Raw genomic sequence first — 22,689 nt, 5'->3', positions numbered from 1 at the left:
TTCCCCCAGGGAGCTTGGGCTTAAAAACAAACAATGACTTGGAAAAGGGAGGTTACTTTATTATTATTTATTTTATTACAGTTGTCCCAATTTTTCCCTCTTTGCCCTCTTTCACCCAGCCCACCCCCTAGTCCCACAGTCAAACCGCACACCATTGTCCATGTCCAATGGTCATTTATACATGTTCTTTGTCTAGTCCCTTCCCCTTCTTTTCACCATTCTCCTGCCCCCTCCCCTCTGGCAGCTGTCAGTGTGTTCTAAGTTTCCATGTCTCTGGTTCTGTTTTACTTGTTAGTTTATTTTATTCATTAGATTCCTCTTATAAGTGAGATTATATGATATTTGTCTTTCACCAACTGGCTTAGTTCACTTAGCATAACAGTCTGCAGTTCCATCCATGCTGTCGCAAAAGGTAGGAATTCCTTCTTTCTTTCTGCTGCGTAGTATTCCATTATAAATGTACCACAGTTTTTTTTTTTTAAATCCATTCATCTACTGATGGACACTTAGGCTTTTCCCAATACTTTTTTATTGTAAACAGCACTGCTATGAACATAAGGGTGCATAACTTCTTTTGAATTGGTGTTTTGGGATTCTTAAGATATATTCCCAGTAGTGGAATTGCTAGATTGAAAGACAGTTCCATTTTTAATTTTTTGAGGAAATTCCATACTGTTTTCAAGGGAACCGACTGTTCCCTTGAAACATATTTGCCAAGGACACATAGGACATATGACTCAACATCAGGAAGATAAACAATCCAGTTAAAAAATGGGCAAAGGACCTGATTAGGCACCTCTCCAAGGAAGACATACAGAGAGCCCAGAAACATGAAAGATGCTCAGTATCACTAGCCATCAGAGAGATGCAAATTAAAACCACAATGAGATATCATCTCACTCCTGTCAGAATGGTCATCATTAATAAATCAACAAACAACAAGTGCTGGCAAGGATACAGAGAAAAGGGAAGCCTAGTACACTGTTGGTGGGAATGCAGACTGGGAGGTTGCTTTTAAACCACTCCTCTTTCTAAGCAGTATCCCTGGTCCCTAAGTCCTGCTTGGTGCAAAAGCCCTTAGGGAGTTGAGATATAAGAACAAAATTCAAATTAGTTTCTCAATAAACTATCCTGCACCATACTGAGAACAAGAAAAAAGACAAGATGATTAATTTTTGAATAAATGCCAACAATAGGAAGTTTCCATGTAATATGTACAAATATCAAATGATTATGTTGAAATCTGCAGCTAATACAATTTTATATGTCAATTAGATCTCAATTAAAAAAGAATAATGTTGACTATTGGATTGTGGTACAAATTATATTCTGATGATTTTTAATTTGACTTTTTAAACAATGTCAAATTAAATATCAAAAAAATGTCAAATTTTCCCCCAACTGGTGTGGCTCAGCAGACTGGGCATCATCCAGCACACTGAAAGGTTACTGGTTAAATTCCCATTCAGGGCACATACCTGGGTTGGGGGCCAGGTCCCTCTGGTTGGAAGCATGAGAGAGGCAACTGGTAGCGCATCAATGTTTCTATCCCTGTCTTTCTCCCTCCTCTTCCCTTTCTCTGAAAAATAAATAAATAAAATCTTTTAAAATATGTACATTTTGTAGGCTCTGAAATATTTATTAAACCAAACAATTGACTAAATATGGCAAAACAATGTAGTGAATTCATGTCTCCACCATTAATTTATGATGCTTTCTTTGTCATTTATTAGATTATTAAATGTACTAGTGTGTACTTGTTGAGTATATAATTCTTTAGTTCTTTTTTAAGATTTTATTTATTTTCTGGCTGGCGTAGCTCAGTGGATTGAGCGCGGGCTGGGAACCAAAGTGTCCCAGGTTCGATTCCCAGCCAGGGTACATTCCTGGGTTGCAGGCCATAACCCCCAGCAACCGCACATTGATGTTTCTCTCTCTCTCGCTCTCTCTCTCTCTCTCTCTCTCTCTCTCTCTCCTCCCTCCCTTCCCTCCCTAAAAATAAATAAATAAAATCTTTAAGATTTTATTTATTTTTAGAGAGAAGAAGGGAGGGAAGAAATGAGGGAGAGAAACATCAATGTGTGGTTGCCTCTCGCATGCCCCACACTGGGGACCTGGCCCACAACCCAGGCATGTGCCCTGACTGGGAATCTAGTGGCGCTTTGATTTGGCGGCCGGTGCTTAATCCACTGAGCCACACCAGCCAGGGCCTTATTTCTTTAGTTCTTGTGCCTCTACATTCATGTACTATACTGAGATTTACTTAATTACATCTCTGAAATTTGGGTCATTTGAATAAGAATAACAAAATTTTATTTATATATAAAATCCAAAAGTGCCCTGTTGAAGAACAGAATCCCCAGCCTTGAATTGAATTGAAATTGTCTGGAGGTCCTGGGCAGTTGAATCTTTTCAACCATTTTGAGCATGACCCATGGGAAACAGATTTTTTCATTGGAACTCATCGCAGGCATGGATGGATACATGTATATGTTATTCAAACAAAAGTTTCCCCAAACAGATTTCTCTTAATAAGTGATGGGGCCCACTGATATTTTTTCTTGTTCTATGTCATTCCATTCCATTCAAAGAAATGCTGGCCAGCTATTGGCTATTTATGATCAAGGACTGAGTTACAATCCAAAATTTGATAAACCTAGGGCTGGATGAACTCTGAGGACTTAGATTCTAAGATTCTATGATATATGTGGGGATCATATAAAAACTACAATATTGGGGGGAGAAATATTTTTAAGAAGTGCTGTTCTTTTATTTTTATCTCCAATTCTTTATTTTGAAATTTTTCAAAACTACAGAAAAGTTGGAAGAATAGTACATAAAAAAGTTCTGTAGCATTCATCAAGATTGACATTTTATCACATTTGCTTCTCTCTCTCTAAACATAAACACATACACATGTATTTCAGTTTATTCTTCTTATATTTCCTGAACCATTTGAAAACAAATTGCAGATATTATGATACTTTGTCTTGAACTACAATACTTTAGCTTGTATCTCTTGAGAATAGGGATATTCTCCTTCAGAGTCACCTTATCATATCCAAGAAATGTAACATCAGTGAAGCAATGTTATCTAGTGTACAGATAACACTCACATTTCCCCAGTTGGCCCCTAGACATCCTTTATAATATTTTTCTCCAACCTGGAATCCAATCGAGGACCATGCAGTGACTCTTCCATATGAGATTGGAAACAATAAGTACTCATCTGAGCCCAGTCAACTCACAGAACAACAACAGGTAATTTATATGGAGAAGCTGACATCATTTCAGGCTTATAGGAATGTTGTACGATAACACAATGATTTCCCATGTACCCAAAGTCCCAAAATATGAATATAGTACTTTATTATATTTGTTTTATTCTTCTTTCAGTCTCTGTCATCTGTCTCTATCTGTATCTGCCTTGTTTTTTTCTGAACTGTTTGAGTAAATAGTAGTATGATGCTCCTTTACCCTTAAATATTTGTCTGTATTTCCTAAAAATAAGAAATTATCTTATGTAACCATATACAATTATAAAAACAATTAACATTGATACAATACCAAAGCCTGATCTGTATACCTGATTAAGATTTTAACAATGGTCCCAATGATGTCTTTTGTAGCAAAAAACAGAACAGAAAATCCAAGATGTGTGTTGCCTTCAATTATCATGTCTCTCTCTCTTTTTTAAAGATTTCATTTATTTATTTTTAGAGAGAGGGGAAGGGAAGGAGAAAGAGAGGGAGTGAAACACCAATGTGTGGTTGCCTCTCACATGCCCGCTACTGGGGACCTGGCCTGCAACCCATGCAGGTGTCCTGACTGGGAATTTAACTGGAGACCCTTTGGTTCACAGATCAGCCACTGAGCTACACCAGCCAGGGCTCTCATGTCTCTTTAAGAAGTCTTCTTTAATCTAAAATACTGTCAGATCACTTCTTTGTATTTCATGACACTGATATTTTTTGAACAGTGCAGGCCTTTTATTTTGTAAAGTGTCCTTAACTTGAAGTTTAACGTTCCTCATGATTAGACTTAGATAATGAATTTTGGGAAGGAATACTGCAGAAGTAATGCTGATTTTTTTCTCAGTGCATCATACCAGCAGGCACATCCTGTCAATTAGATCTGTTATTGATCTTAACTTGATCATTTGTTAAGCTGGTATTTGTCAGTAACTGTGAAGTTCCTGCTTTCCCTTTTGCAATTAATAGATGTCTTCTGGAGAGATACTTTGATACTCAGTAAATATCTTGTTACTACCCAAACTTTCACCTACTTGTTTTAGCACACATTGATGATATTTGTCTGAATTATGATGATGATCATGATGATGATAGTGACTGAAGGGTGATTTTCATTATTCCTTCTGCATTTATTATTTGGCTTTCACTGTAAGTAAGATCTTTTTGAAATTATTTATTTACTTGTTTGTTCATTCATTTAAGTGTGGACTCATGGGTTCTTACTTTATTCAATAAATTATAACCTTTCATGTTATTATTTACATTTATGCTCAAATTATTCTACAGTGGGCCAGTGGGAGTTCTTCAAATTGGCTTCTGCGACCTTTTAACATGTCCCTCTAATTTCTTGAGTGCTCCCTTACTTTCTAGCACAAGATGGTCCAGGCTTATCTTTATTTTCCTTGTTCCAGTCCTAAAATCAGTCATTTCTTTAAGGACCCTTTTAGTGAAGAATGTTATCTAGAAACCATGATCTGGGTGCTGGGTATGTTCATCATTACTGGGATGTCATTACTTCTAGACTGTCTGCAGACAGAGCTGGGAAATAGATATCTAACTGTATACATACGCATCTGTGCATATATTTATACTTACACACAAGTGTATTCACTAAATATACACACACATCTGTATCTATTTCTGTATCTATCAATATCTATTTTTACAAATAGATTATTTATTTTTAGGGAGAGGGGAAGGGAGAAAGAGAGGGAGAGAAACATCAATGTGTGGTTGCCTTTTGAACACCCCCAACCAGGGTCCTGGCCCACAGCCCAGGCATGTGCCCTGACTGGGAATCGAACCAGTGACCCTTTGGTCTGCAGGCCAAATCTCAGTCCACTGAGCCACACCAGCCAGGGCTCTATCCACCCACGTATTTATCAATCTATTTATCTATCTATATTAAAACTAATGCCTCCAGTTCCAATTCAGTTTGGAAGTCTTCAATCTATTCTGCCCCCTTTTCATTGTGATTACTTCTCCACCAGTGAAAAACATGGATCCTATTATTCACAATATATTTCCTTAATTGCTTAATTGTAGAATGCAAAGAAAGTAGTTTCAGAATTGCGAACTCATGCTTATCCAAGGCAAGCTTTCTTACTAGAGTTCAATATTTGTTTATTGTTGGAGTTCTTTTTCTCTTTAGCCTAAGGGCATGTGGTCCAAATTATGGGTATTGAAATACTTGATTTAATGCTGGCTCCCCAATGTATGTTATTTTAAAACCACTTCAGTTCATTTGTTTGTTTGTATTCAATTTTAAGGTCCCTTCAGTTGTTATTTATCTTAAGTCACTAAATCCTGTGGTGATTTGTTGCGCAGCAATGGATAAGCCAGCTACCATGACATTACATCACAAGTCGCTTGATGTCAGTTTGTCCTATTATCAGTGACGAAAAGTTGGATCATTTTGATTAAGGTCTTGTATACCAGACTGCTCCTGTGGGGTGTCTCATCTTGTTTCTTTAGTAATTCTTGCTACATGAACTTAAGCCCACTATAGCAACAACAGTGGAGGAACCCTGCTTCAGAGTTCCATTTCCTGTGTGGAACTAACTGCCTTAATGCCACAGGAATACAGAGAGAAGGCGAGCACCTATTGACTGATTACCCAGCAGGTGGGCCCCGCAGATGCTAGAGAAGGTAGAAATCCAGCTGTGATGAAAACACTTGATTCTATTTGTAGTTTAACAACATCTGTGCTTAAATCAGAATGCTGCAAACTCTGGGTAGGTTTGCCAACTTGTGATTCTGATCCCCAAATCACAAGATTTGGAGAAAGGAAAAAAGCAAAGAGCAGTCTTTTTATTTTAAGCCTTTCATGTGAAGTTAGGATCAGGTGCCCACTGAGAAAGAAGTCTATAGGACACTGCTTCTCACGTTCCCAGTAGTGCCTTTGTTTCGTAGTTAGGATGAATGCCCGACTATATAAAACTAGTCAGGTCTATGTTGTCTTCTTGGTTCTATGCCTTTTTTTTTTTTAAGATTTTATTTATTTATTTTTAGGGAGGGAAGGGAGAGAAAGAGAGAGAGAGAGAAACATCAATGTGCGGTTGCTGGGGGTTATGGCCTGCAACCCAGGAATGTACCCTGGCTGGGAATGGAACCTGGGACACTTTGGTTCTATGCCTTTTAATTTTTGCTTTTAAATATTTTATTTCACCATATTCAAACAAATAGATTATCATCCTCTTGTATCCCAAACTTACAGATATTCTAGGATAGATGCCACATAGTAGGGGCTGAGTGTATACATGCGTGAAAAACAATGAATACATTGGATTCCCATTCTTTCATTCATTCCTCATGGATTTATAGCATGCCCACTCTCGTCATATGCCAGGACTTATCCTAGGCGTTGAGCCTCAGAGGTTAACAAAACAGCCCCTGCTTCAAGGGCTCACATTCTAAAGGGAAAAGACAGAACGATAAACAATGAATTCTATAACTCAGGACAGGAGCAAGCATTGATACAAATATGTGCTAGGTTTGTTTTTGTCCTCATCGTTGTATTTATAAGGCATTGTCAGTTGGGTTTTTTGGCGGGGTTTTTTTTTTTTTTTGCATTTTTTAGCTTTATTCAACAATCAGCAGTTAGTTCTCATCCACATTACCTGTTTGTAGATTTTTGAAAGGGGTGACAGGTATGTAGGTGACCAACTTACAGAGCTTGTTCGGTGAATCTTGATCCTCAGTACGTTTTCTGGACAACTGTACCCGGATATGGTGTGGGACATTCCTTATTCCTTTGGCCCAGACAGCTTTGTTGAACCTGGTGTCAATGCGATGCGTACATCTGCAGTTCCCATTTCCTTCATAGCAAATTCTCAGATCTCTGTGAGTGTCCGACGGGCATGCTCCTTGAAACCCACTCCACGGATGCATTTGTGAATGTTGGTGGTGTATTCTCAGGTCACTGCCTTGCTGATGGCAGAACGACCCTTTTGCTTCTCACCACCCTTTTTGGTGGGAGCCCTTCTACCAAGACCAAGTTGGAAAGAAAAAGGTGTTGTCAGTTTATTCACAATTTAGGCACATCAAAATATTATTCACAGGAAACTGCAAAAAAAAAAAAAAAACCCCACAACATCTCAGTGAGCATCTGAAAGAATACAGCATAGCTATAGAAAAAACATGATTATTTGATTATTTTAGGTTATAGAAAAAAAATACTATTTCAGGAAGAGGACTGCAGTCTTCCATACATATTTATTAATGCCATCACCATCATCATCATTTTTTAATGGTACTACTTGAATTAGGTGACAAGTACCTGGGACCACCAGTGTTGCTAAACTCTTTCAGAGTAGTGCACTGGATTTTATAGGAACAGAGAAAAGGAAGGTGGCAAAAGGCCTCATGGAGTTAACCTGAGTTAGAGTTAAAACATATTTTTATGAGAGTTTTCTTAGTACCAACTGTAGTTTTAAAAATAAAGACAGTCAAAAAAAGAAAATTATTTTAAAATAATGCAGCCCTGGCTGGTGTGGCTCAGTGGATTGAGCACATGCCTGCAAACCAAAGGGCTGCTGGTTTGATTCCCAGTCAGGGCACATGCCTGGGTTGCAGGACAGGTCCCCAGTAGGGGGCACGTGAGGGGCAACCACACATTGATGTTTCTCTTTCTTTCTCCTTCCCTTCCCTTCTCTCTGAAAATAGATAAATAAAATCTCTTTTGAAAAGATGACGCATAAGTTTACCCATAGTTGATGGTAAACATATTTACCATATTTTTTGGACTATAAGATGCATGTTCCTCCCCCCACAAATTTGGGAGGAATAATGGTTGTTAATGCTGCTGTTGAGTTCTGCTTACATTTACATGGGTAAAATATTATGTTATTTATGTTATTAAATATTTTATCACATTTTTTGCTTCAAAATTTTTTTCCCTATTTTTCTTCTCTAGAACCTAGGTGCGTCTGTCTTATGGCCCAAAAAATATGGTATCTCCTCCCTATTTTTCTAGAACATTTATACTTTAACTGTTCCATCTCATAGATATTGCTATACTGTACTGCACTGTGTGTCGAGTTGTGTCTAGTATTATACATAAACCCATTGTCTGTCTAGTTAGCATCAGTAGATTAAGTCAATTCAAATTTTTCCTACACACTAATTTATCATTGAAATGTGTTTTTAACAGTTTTTATTTATTTATTTATTTTTATAGAGAAGGGAAGGGAGGGAGAGAGGGACAGAAACATCAATGTGTGGTTGCTTCTCATGCACCCCCTACTGGGGACCTGGGCTGCAACCCAGGCATGTGCCCTGCCTGGGAATCGAACTGGTGACTCTTTGGTTTGCAGGCCCGTGATCAATCCACTGAGCCACACCAGTCAGGGCTGAAATGTCTTTTTATTTGAATATTTTATACAGATAGCACCATTTACCACCATACCTATGTAAATGGTAATTGGTAACTAAAGTGAAATATTTCCTATACTTTAAGTTATAATATAATTAAACCAGTGAAGCTCAGTTGGAGTGTCATCCCTTAAACTAAGGGGTCATGGTTTTGATTCCCAGTCAGGACACGTACCCAGATTGTGGGTTTGATCCTCAGTTGGTACACATATGGGAGGCAACCAGTCGATGTTTCTCTCTAACATCAATGTTTCTCTCTCTTTTCTCCCCCCACCTTCCTCTAAAAACAATGGAAAAATAGCCTCAGATAAGGATTAAAATATGAATTAATTTTAAAAATAAAATAAAAGATAACTATGGACTAACTTTTTAAATTTAAATAGAGGGCATAGTACTGAGGCAGAATTGAGTGGAGATATGGATATTAGTACTAAACCAGAAGAAGGAAAAAAACATATTACAAGAAGTATGTTGTAAATTTCATATCATTTGCTGCAGCAGACCAAAAAAAACAGCTGTTGTATAAAAATTGTTTAAAGGTAATAAAGTGGAGAAAAATAAGGAACAATTTTCAGCAAATAGAGAGTGAATTTGATGAGAAGAGTAAAAAGCCATCAATAAAATTAGCTGCCTGCATCCAAACTGAATGTCCTGTGGAAAGTGTTTAAAATATGATAGCAAGCTCTGAACTTGTAATTTTGGCCAACTTTCAAATTGCTTGAATACCTGCATGTAAAAGAAAGCCAGTTTTAGAAGGCAATAGTAAAAGAAATTTTCGTTTCAGTTATGGACATTTTGTTTAAAAATTATACGGAAAAGACTAAAAATGTTATTTTACAAAAAAGAAAGATCTTCAATTAAAACACAAAATAACTGTTTGTAGACTACCAGACCTTTCTAACAGTATCTAAGATTAATTGATTAAAAATTGAAAAAATTACAAGTACTTTTCTTTAGCTTTGTATGATTCATACAGTGAATAGGACATTGTCTAATAAGTATTTTGGGTATGTTTTGTTTCAAAGGACTGCCATACTTGCAGTGAAATGACCATTCATAGCCTAAAAATCTATGGCATAGATATTTTAAAATCTTTTATATCTTTGATAGAAAAACTTTAGTTAGATATAAAAAATATACCGTAACAGCTGGTGCTCCAACTGTTAGGTCAAGACTCTGGATTTGTTGGAATTTTAAAACAAGAGACTGATGTTTTTCTGGTGACTTCATATCACTTATGATACATGCTGAAAATATTTGTGCTCAGTTTTCCAAAACAGATTCTACGAAAAGTGTCATGGAAACAGTTGTTAAAATTGTTGAGCATATACGTGCAAATTCTATGACTCATCACCAGTTTATGGAACCGTTGAAAGAAACAGACGATGAATTTAATGATCTTGTGTTTGTTGCCAGTGCTTGTTGGTTGAGCCACAAGGAGTTTTACAAAGTTTTACTGTGCTGTTAACTGCAATTCAGGATTTTCTCGGAACAAAAGGAATGCTTGCCAAATATTCACTAATCAAAAAAATGGTAATGTGATTTACACGTCTGCATATGAACAAGATAAATTTGAAGCTCCACAAAAAGGAAAAGCTTATTTGTGATTTAGCTACTCAGGTATAAGAGTTTATGTTGAAACTGAAAGTTTGCATGATTTAAATCAATGATAATGATTTTATACATTTTGCTAACATGGAACAATATGCAGACGATTTTAATTGTAATAGACAGCATCAGGTAAGGTGGCTGTGAAATTATAAGGAAACTTTGAAGAATGCTTTGTTTATATTGATAAATCTAGAATTGCTTCTCAAATAGCACAATACCCTTTTGATTTTAACATTAAAAATACTGAGTTGACACAAATTACTGAATTTATTTAACTTGCACAGATGTGGTTTTGAAACAGACATGTTCTGCTTCAGAGTCAAATCAATTCTTCTAAAAAATATACTAGTTTTAGCAATGTGGATGTAAATATTAAAGGAAAATGATTTTTGGTACCCCATTCAGTTATGGGAAAAATGTTAGGTATGTTAAAACAACTTGGCTCTGTAAACTTATCTTTTTTCCAACTGTAAATTGTATGGAATCTAAATACAGATTAAGTATTTTTCATGAAAATATAGCATCCAATGCTACAAGTTGCAAAAAGCATACAAGGAACTCTTGTACACCCTTTCCCAGATTCAGCCATTGTTGACATTTTGCCCCATTTGCCTTGTCAGTCTCTCTCTCTCTCTTTTTATTTATACATGCATACTTTTTTCCCAAACCATTGATTAGTTGGAGATATTCTGCCCCTTCAGCAAACATGCTGCAGGCTATAATTTAAAACAATTTTTTAAAAGATATTATTTATTTATTTTTTAGAGGGGAAGGGAGAGACAGAGAGAGATACATCAATATGTGGTTGCTTCTTGCACGTCCCTTACTGGGGACCTGGCCCACAACCCAGGCATGTGCCCTAGACTGGGAATCGAACCTGCAGCCTTTTGATTCACAGGCCGGCACTCAATCCACTGAGCCACACCAGCCAGGATGTAGGGTATAATTCTTAAGAACAAGGACATTCTGTTATGAAATCACAGTACACTGATCAAAGTCAGGAAATTTAACATTGCTACAAAGCTATTGTTTAATACACAATCCCTATTCCACTGTTGTCAATTGTCTCCATAAAATCTCTTCCTATGGCTATTTTTCTTTCCTGCTCAAGGATCCAATCCAGAATTGCACTTTTGATTCAGTTGTAATATCTGCTTAGTTTCTTTGCATCTGAAACAATTCCTCAACTTTTTTGTGTTTCTTGACCTTCACATTTTTTGAAGAATATAGGATATTCATTTTGTGGAAGGTCCCTTAGTTTGAGTTTGTCTGATGTTTCTTCATGATTAGGTACAGGTTGTGTTATTTTTGGCAAGAATACTACAGAAGGGATGTTGGGTCCTTCTCAGTACATCACAGCAGGAGGCACATGACACGGGTTTGGCCCGACTGGTGATCTTACCAATTGCACAGCAATGGAACATTCTTTAGCATGATTTTTCCCATTTGGCAGGCATCTTGCATTTCAGTACAATTTTCTTTTTTTGCCCTAATATATTTACTGCAAAGTTTCTAAATTTTGTTTGATTAATTTGCAAATAGCCAAAGTGCAATAACCTGGTATTTTTTTAAGGATGCAAATTTAAAATAACATACATTCACTTTTCACTTATGGAGTTTTAATATCAATAGGTATACTGAGAGTGAACCAATATCTACTGTCTATTTCAGACAAAAATGAGTAAACTATGTATTTGTAAATAATTTGGGAAAAAGGTGATTTAAGATTATTAAAGGACAAACTTTCTGATGAAATGAACATTTTTTATTATTTTTTTATTTTTGAAGATCTGATTGGCTTTATTAAGTGAATCATGAATTGGGCACCTCATCTAGCAACTAGAAGGGTGCTCCCCAAGTAATATATGTTTAAACTATCAATATTAATAGATCCTTAAAGGGCAAGAAAGACCCTTAAGATTAACATGGTAATATTATGCCAGACACTTTCCTATAAAACCAGAAGAAACCTATGGTTTAGTGGGGAGGACTGAATTATCATTTGCAGTGTTGATATTAACAGTAACTACTGCATAACGACTTGGGGCGGATTCTCAGAGACTGAAAGAGGGAAGTCATAAGACTGGTTGTGTCAAGAGGAAGAAGGTGAAAACTGAGCCAAAGAAGAGTTTAAAATAAGAGCTGTGTCAACATGTATAAATTCACGTGCTTTGAATGCAACAGTGGAAAATTGTAACAGTGGGACATTGTGACCCATCCCTGCTCCTGGAAATTTGCTGATCTTTAACTGTGGAGCCACGATGATGTGAAGCTGGGATAAATGTGAAGCCAGGACGACTAAACCAGGATGACACACACCAGACCATCACTTGCCTGATCAGAATGGAGTGTGCTCATTTGCACGTAGAGAGCTTTTCAACCCCCTCCCTTGATCTCTTTGTTCTGTTCCCCTCTGCCTCCTTATAAAAACCTCTGCCTCCACTGAGGGGTGGAGATGTGCTTTGAGACATGATTCCCCCATCTTCTAGGAGATGGGCTTTGTGATAGGAGTCCCCCATCTTCCAGATGGCTGGCACCTGTAAATAAACCACTTTCCTTTACATCAGCACCTGCCTTTCAAGTATTGTCTTTCATAGCAGCAGGCAGGCGGGCCTGTGTTTCAGTTACATGAAGAAGCTGCATTGAGATCCAGGAACAGGAAAAAAAGTATTTATTGTTTTGCCTTTGCATGCCAAAATGTAATCTCTCTTTCTTCTCCCTTTTCCTTAAAACAACAATTGTCTGCATGTAGAATGAGCATGTTTGAAATGATGCATTCAGAGCTTTTTCTCTGCTCTCATTTCCAGTACTGAGTGGCAACTTGATAGATTAGAAATTACCCTGCCTTTGGAGTCAGAGTGACCCACGCTCCAAGACTTGCTCTGCCACAGACTGGTGCGTGGCCTTGAGCAGGCCACCTGGCCTCAGTCTCTATGTCTTTAAACAGGGAATAAACCTTGCTGGAGAAAGGAGGTATTTCAGGTGAGGAAAGAGACCCAAGTGTCTGGCAAGTGAAAGGCATTGTGCCGTCATGCAATGCAAAATGGCGGCTCACATCCAATCCCACTACAGTCAGCTTCTGGGACACCCTCTGACTGTTGACTTGTGTCGATCGAACACATTTTAAGACAAGCGGACCCTATGTGGGCTTTGGGAAACTTTTAGCTCTACTATAAATAGGCAAATGGCAGCTGAAGTGGGAGTTGCCCTCTAAACCCCTAGGTACCCACCATTTGAACTGGGGCAAAGGAAATATCAGTCTTAACTCATCAATAATAACTAATTCTTCCATGGGGATTTCTACATGCCAGGCACCGTTCTAAGTGCTGTACTTCTGTTAGTTTATTGAAGCTTCAAACCAATTGTATGAAGAGGTGCTGTTACTTTATGATACCTTCTTCACTGAGAAGAAACTTAGAAAGATTAGATCATCTGTCAAAGGTTACCTGCAAACAAATGGAATAATCAAGATGAGGACCCAGGCTGGCTAACAAAGGGCCCTGATTGTAATCATTCTGTGAACTGCCTCTCCAGAGACTACGGAAGAAAGGAATCAACCTTATAGAAAAATATACATTTAAAGTAGAACGTACAGTTGAGAATTTAGTCACATCTTCAAGTATCAGCGATAGTAAATGCTGCATTGAAACAAGAAGCCAGGGCATTATCTCTGAGACCAAAGCCCCCTCCATTATTTGCCTTGGTAACACTTCTGATTGTGTCGTTACTTGGGTCATTCGGGTAATACATTGTAACAATTAAGACTTCCTTCCCCACAATGCACCATTCTTTGCTAGAAATGAGAGGAAAAAAGGAAGTACAGCATTTCACGTAGAGGGGTTCATTAAAGAGTCTCAAGAAGAGTTCCTCTTAAGAAAGGCTGGCCTGGTGTGCCTTCTTAGGGGCTGAGTGATGGAGTCTCACACTTCAAATCTTCCTGTTAAGTCAGGCTTTCTCAAACTGGCTGAACCCTCTAAGGTGTGTGGACATGTCTCAGGACACTGAGAGGCTGCAGGGTGAGGAGAGTGTCTGCAGGGTAACAGTGGGAAGCGACTTGTCATCCTTTCTGGTCTGCATGCTAGTTGTCAAAGGGCCGACAGAGACACAACAGAGGAGTATGACTGGTACTCAGGATGCTGTCTTGAAATGTCTTAAGGGAAGCCTTTTTGTCATTTACTTTTCTTAAATAATCCTCCAGAAAGTGCTACCGGTGAACTCTTGTAAAGACCTTCTGAATGGGCTGTGAACTGCCTGGCACCTTGGGGGTCAGGAATGGGAGTGGAATTATGAGAAACAGAATGGGAAGTCATGTGGGCTAGCTGTTACCATCTCTTCCCTTCCCCAACACCTGGCTTCAGAGAACTTGGTCTCTGCTTGGGGTCCTTTGGGGTGTCGAGCATAATGTTCTACCCCTCACTTCATTTCCAAGGACATAGGTATTGGGGGCCTGCAGTGCACTGTGCCAGGCCCAGGGCCAAGCACTGGGAGAACAATGGTGACAAGGCAGGAGTCCTGAAAGACCTTGGTGCCCGGAGTAGGGTGTGCCTTGATAACAGTTTCAACATTCTCATTCTCATCCTTGTAGCTACCTGCCACTTACCAAATCTGTGTCACATGTCAGATAGTCCCCTGTGCTTCTCATATATTTATTAATTTAATCTTCACAATATCTCTATGGGGTGGGTAATGTTATTAGCTTCATTTTACAGAGAGGTTGATGAACCCGTCCACTGTCTCACCGCTGGCAAGAAGCGGGGTAGGAATTCACCCCAGAAATTGGTGAAGACAGGCAATGGCTCCAGAGAGAGGAGAGGCAGGACACTCTCTCCAAGGTCACACTCCCTGACGGGGCAGGGGTGCCTGCTGGTGGGAGGCAGGCAGACTCACACACTTTGGGTTTATCGAGTTGCAAGAAAAGTGGAATGGTGTGAGACAACAGCTAGGACAATCAGATGCTACACCATGAAGAGGTGAATGGCTCGACTCTGGAGCCATCTACCCGGGTTCAAGTCCTGGCTCTACCACTTTCTAGCTACCTAACCTCTTTGTACCTCAGTTAACTGCTTGGTAAAATGGGGACAATTGTACCAATCTGTTTTGGCTATCGTAAGGAGTAAATAAGTTAGTGTGTGAGGCTGAAGGATGCTTTTCTTTGGGAAAACTTCAATCATGAGGCTGGTTTCCCAACAGCCTTTGATTTTCCTTTTTATTTTTTCAAACACCTCACTTCAACTTCCTCCTATTAGGCATGTATTTGAAATTGGCTTCAGGTGATGAAGTACACTTAATAAAAATTTCTGTACAGCCCTGACTGGTGTGGCTCAGTGGGTTGGGCATCATCCCACAAACCAAAAGATCCTCTGTTCAATTCCTGGTCAGGGCACGTGCCTGGGTTGCAGCTCAATTCCCGGGCCAGGTCCCTGGTTGGGGTTGTGTGAGAGTCAACCAATCAATGTTTTTCTCACACATTGATGTTTCTGTCCCTCTCTTTCTCCCTCCCTCCCCTCCCCTCTCTCTAAAAATAAGTAAATAAAATCTAAAATAAATTTCTGTACAGCTTTACCTTAAAAACTTTGTTTTACCTACAGGCTTTTTAAAAAAAAAATTGAGGTAAAATTCACACAACATAGAATTAGCTATTTTACAGTGAAAAATTCACTGGCATTTAGTATATTGGCAATGTTGGGCAACCACTGCCTGTACCTACTTCCAAGACATTTTCATCGCCCCAAAGGGAACCCCATTCCCATCAAGTAGTCACCTCCCTTCGCTACTCCCCAGCCGCTGGCAACCACTGACCCAATTTCTGTCTGTTTGGAGTTACCTGTTCTAGACATTTCAAATGGAATTACACACTATTTGTCCTTTTGTGACCGGCTTCTTTTGTATAAGATATTTTCAAGGTTCATCTGTGTTGTAGCCGGGTTCAGAACTTCATTCCTTTTATGGCTGAATACTATTCTGCTTATCCACTCATCTATTGATGGACATTTGGTTGTTTCCACCTTTTGACGATTGTATATAGTACTGTTATAAACATTCATGTACAAACTTTTCATGAACACCTGTTTACCATTCTCTTGAGTATATGCCCTACTGGAACTGCTGGGTCATATGTAATGCTGTTTAACATTTTGAGGAACTTCCATACTGGTTTCCATAGCGGCTGCACCACTTGACATTCCTACCAGCAATGCATGGATGTACGGAGGGTTCCAATTTCTCCACATGCTCACCAAAATCACCAACGCTTGTTATTTTCTCATTTTAACAATTTATTTACTTATATTAGAGCCACCTTTGTGGGAGTGGAGTTGTATCTATTGTGGTTCACACTGCTTCTTGATTTGGCCATGGCACCCTTGGCTTTACATTGGTATCTCCTGGTTTTGTGTTCGTTTATAATTTAATTTTTTAAGATTTTATTTATTTATTTTCAGAGAGAGGGGGAAGGGAAGGAGAAAGACAGGGAGAGAAACACCAATGTATGGTTGGCTCTCACGTAGCCCCCACTGGGGACCTGGCCCGCACCCCAGGCATGTGCTCTGACTGGGAATTGAACTGCGACCCTTTGGTTCACAGTCTGGCACTCAATCCACTGAGTCACACCAGCCAGGGCTATTTATCTATTCTTAACAAGCCCAATGCCCAGACTGGTCTTTGTGGGCTGGGGCTCAGGCAGGTGTAGGTTTTAAAGCTCCCCAGGTGATCCTATGTGCAGTTAACTTGAGAAACACTGTGTCAAAGATTCCAGGCGCCTCTCGGTTACATACTTTTTTTTAATCAGAAATTTAATCGTGTTTCACTAGCTGGGCGAGGCCTACATTCATCTGCAAAATGGCAGGGGAGTCGTCCAGATTTCTGTCAGCCATTCTAACCCTAATAACTAAGGCCGGGTTTTTAAAGAAAGGAAGTGATTTCATCACAGCTGCACACAGAAGACAGGGAGGTGGAATGTCTCCAAGGGTTCCCAAGTAGACTGGTGAAAAGGCGAAAAATAAAGCAGTAAAACAAAAGGTACTGGCTTTGGTGGCAGGTGCTGCTGCTAAGGGCTGCCAGCCCCTACTTCTCTTTACAAGGAAGGTTGGGGACAATAGCGCAATGACAGCCTGCAGGGATACCCAGTTAGTACCTTGCTTCCCAGTCACTGCCACCACATCTTTCTTCTTCTTTCTTCTCTTTTCTGTTTTGACTTCCTTCTTCCCAGTTGGTAGTTACTGTTGCTAACTGCGCAGGAAAGTGTGGCTCTTTCTCAGAGTTTATAAAAACTCTGTCCAGATGTTCCAGCTGGCCTGACTATAAATAAGCAGGTGGGTCCATGTGAATGTGAGCTTTGGATCAGAGTAATGCCTGGCACCTAAGCATTTTCACCGTAAGTGTTGACATCACCTTATTGTCACTATTGGCACTGCCCGCCAGCCACACCCCCCAGGAACACACCTGGAATGGAACAAGCAGGTTTTCTTCTCCTTGCAGTGAGGGAGATCGTACACCGTGGGGCATCGCAGCAGGAGGGTGTCAGGAAGGACCACGTATAGGGCTGGGCCCGTATCAGGTGCTTATGGGGAGCCTTTAAGGAAGGTAGGTGTTGCTCTGGACTGAGGGCGGAATAGTCCCATGACTGGGTGTCTTTAAATGTCTTCTGGAAGCAGGGAAGACTAGACAGAGGCTGTGATGGGTAAAGAAGGTGCAGTCCCTCATTAGTCAGGATTAGGGGATATTGGTGACGTTTGTGGTTTGGATAAGGTTCACATATTCTGCATGTTCAGACATGATTACGGAGTGGTCTTTGTCTTGTCCCATCCTGGTCATAGGATAGCCTTGTTTGATGTTCATGTTCTGGGGTATTGCTTAGTTTCAACAGCAAACTGCCCAGCCTGCTCCAGGACAGCAGGAGCTGCCTGTCGCTCCCTGTTGACCAAGAGCAGATGAGGTCCATCCAGAGGACATTAATCCATGATGTCCACATTTTCACCATTGCCAAGATGATGTTGACTAGGAGGTTGCTTCCAGAATGCAGCTTGTAGCTGAGTCTCTTGCTTTTTCGTTGCAGGATTTTATCAATTTCCAGAAACCATAATACGAGCAATTCCCACAAACAAAGGGATTATTCATCCTGTAACAAGCCTTGAAGCCGGGGGCCTAGATTATAAAACCCGGGCAATGACAGCATGTTCCAGAATCCAAATAGGTGCTAATAGCTCAGCTGGGGATTTAAAGAAGCCTCAAGCCCTTGGCTCCTGTCCCTGTCCTACCCTTAACAATCTTGGCAGGATTGTGTCATGGGTAGGTGACACATGCACTGAGAATATCCTTAAAATGATAACTCCTAAAGCTGCCCCCCAAAATGTCGATTCCATATCGAGGCCCAGTTATCTCTGACGTTCTGCACATCATGAAGCATTTTTGTTATGGCTGTCTGATTAGTTCGAGGCAAAGCAGCTCAAGGATTTTCACATCCATTTGTTACAGAACAACAAGGGGGGGACTGGGATGATATACTATTACCAAAAGGAACCCCCACGCCTGTTATGTCCGCCGTCTATAGGAAAGATATCTCTCAATGCTAGAGATTCATGAAGAGGAAAGGAAATGTTTATTTAATGCTATACAAACTTAAAGTAGTGACCTAATGTCTTCATCAAAATCCCAAAGTCCCTTAAAACACCCACAAACATACACAGTCCTTCCTTCCCCCTTTGCCCAGTCTGGGGTACCATATCTCAGGAAAAGGAATAGAAGTCCATGGCTCAGGCAGCCCCCGGTTCTTCTCAGTAATCCGTCTTGGCTGGTAGACCTCCCTTGGTTCCTGGCACCCTCAGCTGTGTTGCTGGGATCTCTGCTAAAGCCGGGTGGTGGTTCCCCCTACTAAAGCTGCAGGGGTCCCCACTCTGGCAAAGGCACGAGGTTCTCTCTCCACCGCTCCAGGGCCACGGGAGTCCCCACTCAGCCAAAGCTGCATGCTTCTCTCTCCAATGGCTGTAAGGAGGTTTGGGGGGGGTGGTCGCCACTCTGCCAAATCCGAGTGGCGGTTCTCTGCTAAAGCCGCATGGTGATTCTCTGTCACAGGGCTACGGGCGTCTCCACTCTGCCAAAGCCGAGTGGTTCTCCCTCTCAATGGCTGCCGTGTCTGGGTTTAAATCCCCGCACCAATCTTCCCCGCACCAATCTTCCTTCCTATTCCCAACTCCTCCCACACTCGGTTTCACATGCCAGAACTCATATCCGTCCAGCTCTACTGGACTGCCATCATGAGTCTGGGCAGGTGTGGCCCCATGTCATGGAGCCAATCATCTCCAAGCTCCCACACAGGCACTGTAACTTGGGGGACCTGCCCCCCAGTTACATCTTGGTGGGGAAGTTACTTCCATTCCCCTGGCTCAGAGCATGGCCACAGCTATTTAACATATCTATGTAACCAGTCAAAGGTTATAGATATGTTAAATGACCACGCCAGAGGGTAGCTGCAAGGCTGTTGCTGTACAAAAAAGCCCTGCATGTTCTTGCTCCGTGTGCCCCTTCCCCCAACTCACACCTGTGGGGGAAGGGGTGAACACATCTTAAAATCTCCTGGACACCTTGAGTTCTGGACCCCATTTCAAATGCTCATTTGGGGTCCCCCCTCTTGGCTGCACCCTGTAACACGTTGACTTTGCATCATGCAGAAGCAAGGTGAGGCACTAGCACTGGCCTTTGTCTCCTGTGCAGCAGGACAAAGCTGCTGCTGAGCAGGACACAAGCTGCTGAGCAGGACTGGTTATATAATTTACAGGCCCAGTGCAAAATAAAGACACAGGGCTCCTGGTTCAAAAACTAGTCAGAATTTCAAGACAGTGACAGCAGAGCATTAAACCAAGTGCAGGCTCTTCGGAGCCCTTGACTCTGTGCCACTGCGCACGTTTACATGTCCCGGAGGCCCACCCTGCTGTTAAGTGGGGAGAGGCACACTTGAGACCATTGCTCTGCAATGTGGCAGAGGAGGGCAACTGGCTCCCCCAATGACCTGGCTCCAGAGGGATGGCAAGAACTGGAGAACATCGCAGGAAGAAAGCAGGAGCTGCAGTCTGAACTACAGAGACTGAAAGCTGAAACAGCAGAGTAGCTATTGGACAAATTGAGAACCTGAGAACCACAGAAGAAAGGAAAACAGGCAGAGCAGCAAACAGGTGGTTGTGGGTAAGAACATGTAAATGTAGGTGCTAAGAAAGCGGTACAGTTCTTAAAGGGATGGTGAGTTGAAGAACACTCCTGAAGGCATTGTCCAGTTCTTGTAGAAAGAAGGACTCAGCAAAACAGCACTAGAGGATGCCTGCAGGAGAGATGAGTTGAATACCTAGTTTCTGCCTTTGTGGAGGTATGCGATATCAATGATCTAAAATTTGTAGAGCCAGTACAGCAATTCACGTGGAGTTTCCGAGCGCCAAGAGAGGCACAAAAGACTGATGGCATGATGGAGGCATTTGCCCAGTGATATTGGTGTAACTAAGGAGGGTTTTAATGCACAGCACCTGATGTTCTTCCCTTTACCACATTCTTATTGAACACCAGCCATAATCCCCAAGTCAAAGATCAGGGCAGAGCGGAAAGGTTCACTGCCACGGATGGAGGCATCAATGATGGAGGCGCAGCTCTATAATCTGTAATTTCCTAGATCAACATCAACAACATTATCCCCTCATTGGCTTCTCCCCCATTCCCGTTTTGCATGAAAATGTAGGTAAATTAAATGCCCAAGAGCTTTTCTATTCGGTCCTGGAATGCAAAGCCAACCCTTGCTAATAATAATGGTAATCATTACTATTAGCATTTGAAGAGTTAAGAAAAAGGCGGCAGTACAGTAGTTTTAGACTACAGGGTGGATCCTAGCATTTTATTTTCCTGGCCGGGAATTAAGAGGGGCCTTGGGTTGGGGGCTAGTCTGGGGGAAATACGGGGGGGTGGGCCCCCCGGAAGTCGTGCTGCGCTGTTTAAACCTAAGGTGACCTAACGGATGGCCGTATCGCCGGCCTGATCCTGGGCGCGGGGCGCGGCCATTGGTGACGCACGCGAGGGAGCGCGGCGCCCACGTTTCCACCATTGCTTTAGCGAGGCCTCGCCCCCCCCTGCGCTGTAAGTTCGGGGCTACGGGCGTCTGCGCTTCCTCCCTCCCGGAGGCGGGCCCGACCCCGCCCCTGCGCCCCGGGTGGCTCCCGGCGGCCCCTCCCACCTCTTACCCTCGGCCTCCCCGGCGCGGCACAGTCCCCGCTGGCCGCAGGCTGACCCGCCGTGCGGTCCCCCATTTTCCCGCGGCCGCCTCCCCCAGGCATGGCCCAGGGCCTCGCCTCACTATGGCAGCAGCACGGCACAGCACGCTCGACTTCACGCTCGGCGCCAAAGGTGAGGACATGCAGCCGCCACCTGCCCCGTCGCCCCTGTCGCCTGGAGGGCTGGGGCCGGGCGAAGCGCACGCTGCGGGCCGAACAATGCATGCTGCGGGACCATGTGCACCGGCGGGCGGGTGGAGACCGAGCTCGGACTCGCTCCGCGCTCGCTACCGACCGCAGTGCGGGGTCTGCAGGGGCCGTGCCGGGTCCCCCAGCCCAGCCCCCCTTCGGGCCCGGGTCGCCTAGAGCCCCCTAGGCGGGACACCGTGGGGCGGGTGTGCAGGGGCGGTGGCAAAACGAGGCGTGGATGGCGCGGGGCCACCCGCGTGACCTTTTCCTGTTTTCTGGGGCGGGTAAATTCCCCCCCTGGGGACGGGGACTCCCCTCACGGGAGCTCAGGCTGGGGAAAGGACCACGCTGCGCTTGCAAAATTCTTGGGCGACTGCGTAGGAGATGGATCCCCCGGAAAGGGACCGGGGACGGGAAAAGGAAACGATTATTATTGGTGGGGGGGGGGGGATGAGGTCTGGGCGCGGGAGCCCAAACTCCCCAAATTGGGAAGCCTAAGAAGCCTGAGAGGCGACTAGAATAGAGGGCTGGGGAAGTCGGAACTGTGTGCAGGAACTATGAGGGGGGGAGGGGTATTTTGCAGGCTTTGCTCTGGGTGCTTATAACATGGGGGGAGGGGTAGGACTGCGGGTCTTGTTTTCTGGTGGCTTTTAATTTTAAACCTATGAAAGCTGTAGACTTCAATCTGCGCTTCCCGTACGTCCCACCTGGAGCATCTCGTCAATATCCCGCTCTTGCAGTGTTTTCTTTGAATTGGATGGACCCACCTTTTTTGTTACCATTTGGAACATTGACTTTCTCGCTTTCTCTTCCCGTTGTTTGAGCTTCTAAGAGTACTCACTTTACATTTTCTCCCCCAAGGTTAAAGGATCTCCGGAGGTACAAGACTTAATAAAATGACTGAGGACTGGAGCAAGATCTAGGTTTGCGCCCTGCCCTTCATGATTGGCTCCGCATGTGACTTAGGTCTTGTTTTTCATCTTCCCTGTGGTAAAAGGGGGAAGAACAGTGAACACTTAAGA

The 22,689-nt window shown here is 42.2% G+C and overlaps 1 protein-coding gene and 1 pseudogene across 1 annotated transcript in view; one reads left to right on the top strand and one right to left on the bottom strand.

Moving 5' to 3' along the window:
- Nucleotides 1-6,851: 6,851 nt before the first annotated feature.
- LOC123829952 lies at nucleotides 6,852-21,514 on the bottom strand (annotated as a pseudogene).
- Nucleotides 21,351-22,689, top strand: part of SMS (spermine synthase) — a 44,816-nt gene continuing 43,477 nt past the window's right edge. Inside the window, exon 1 of the mRNA XM_045855999.1 lies at nucleotides 21,351-21,611. Within this exon, the coding sequence (XP_045711955.1) occupies nucleotides 21,563-21,611 (49 nt within the window). The 5' untranslated portion in view covers nucleotides 21,351-21,562. The remainder of the gene's footprint in view (nucleotides 21,612-22,689) is intronic.

This window comes from Phyllostomus hastatus, unplaced genomic scaffold (genome assembly GCF_019186645.2).
Source record: "Phyllostomus hastatus isolate PE091 unplaced genomic scaffold, TTU_PhHast_1.1 phas_scaffold_12, whole genome shotgun sequence".
Taxonomy (NCBI): domain Eukaryota; kingdom Metazoa; phylum Chordata; class Mammalia; order Chiroptera; family Phyllostomidae; genus Phyllostomus; species Phyllostomus hastatus.
This window is presented reverse-complemented; position numbering and strand designations above follow the sequence as displayed.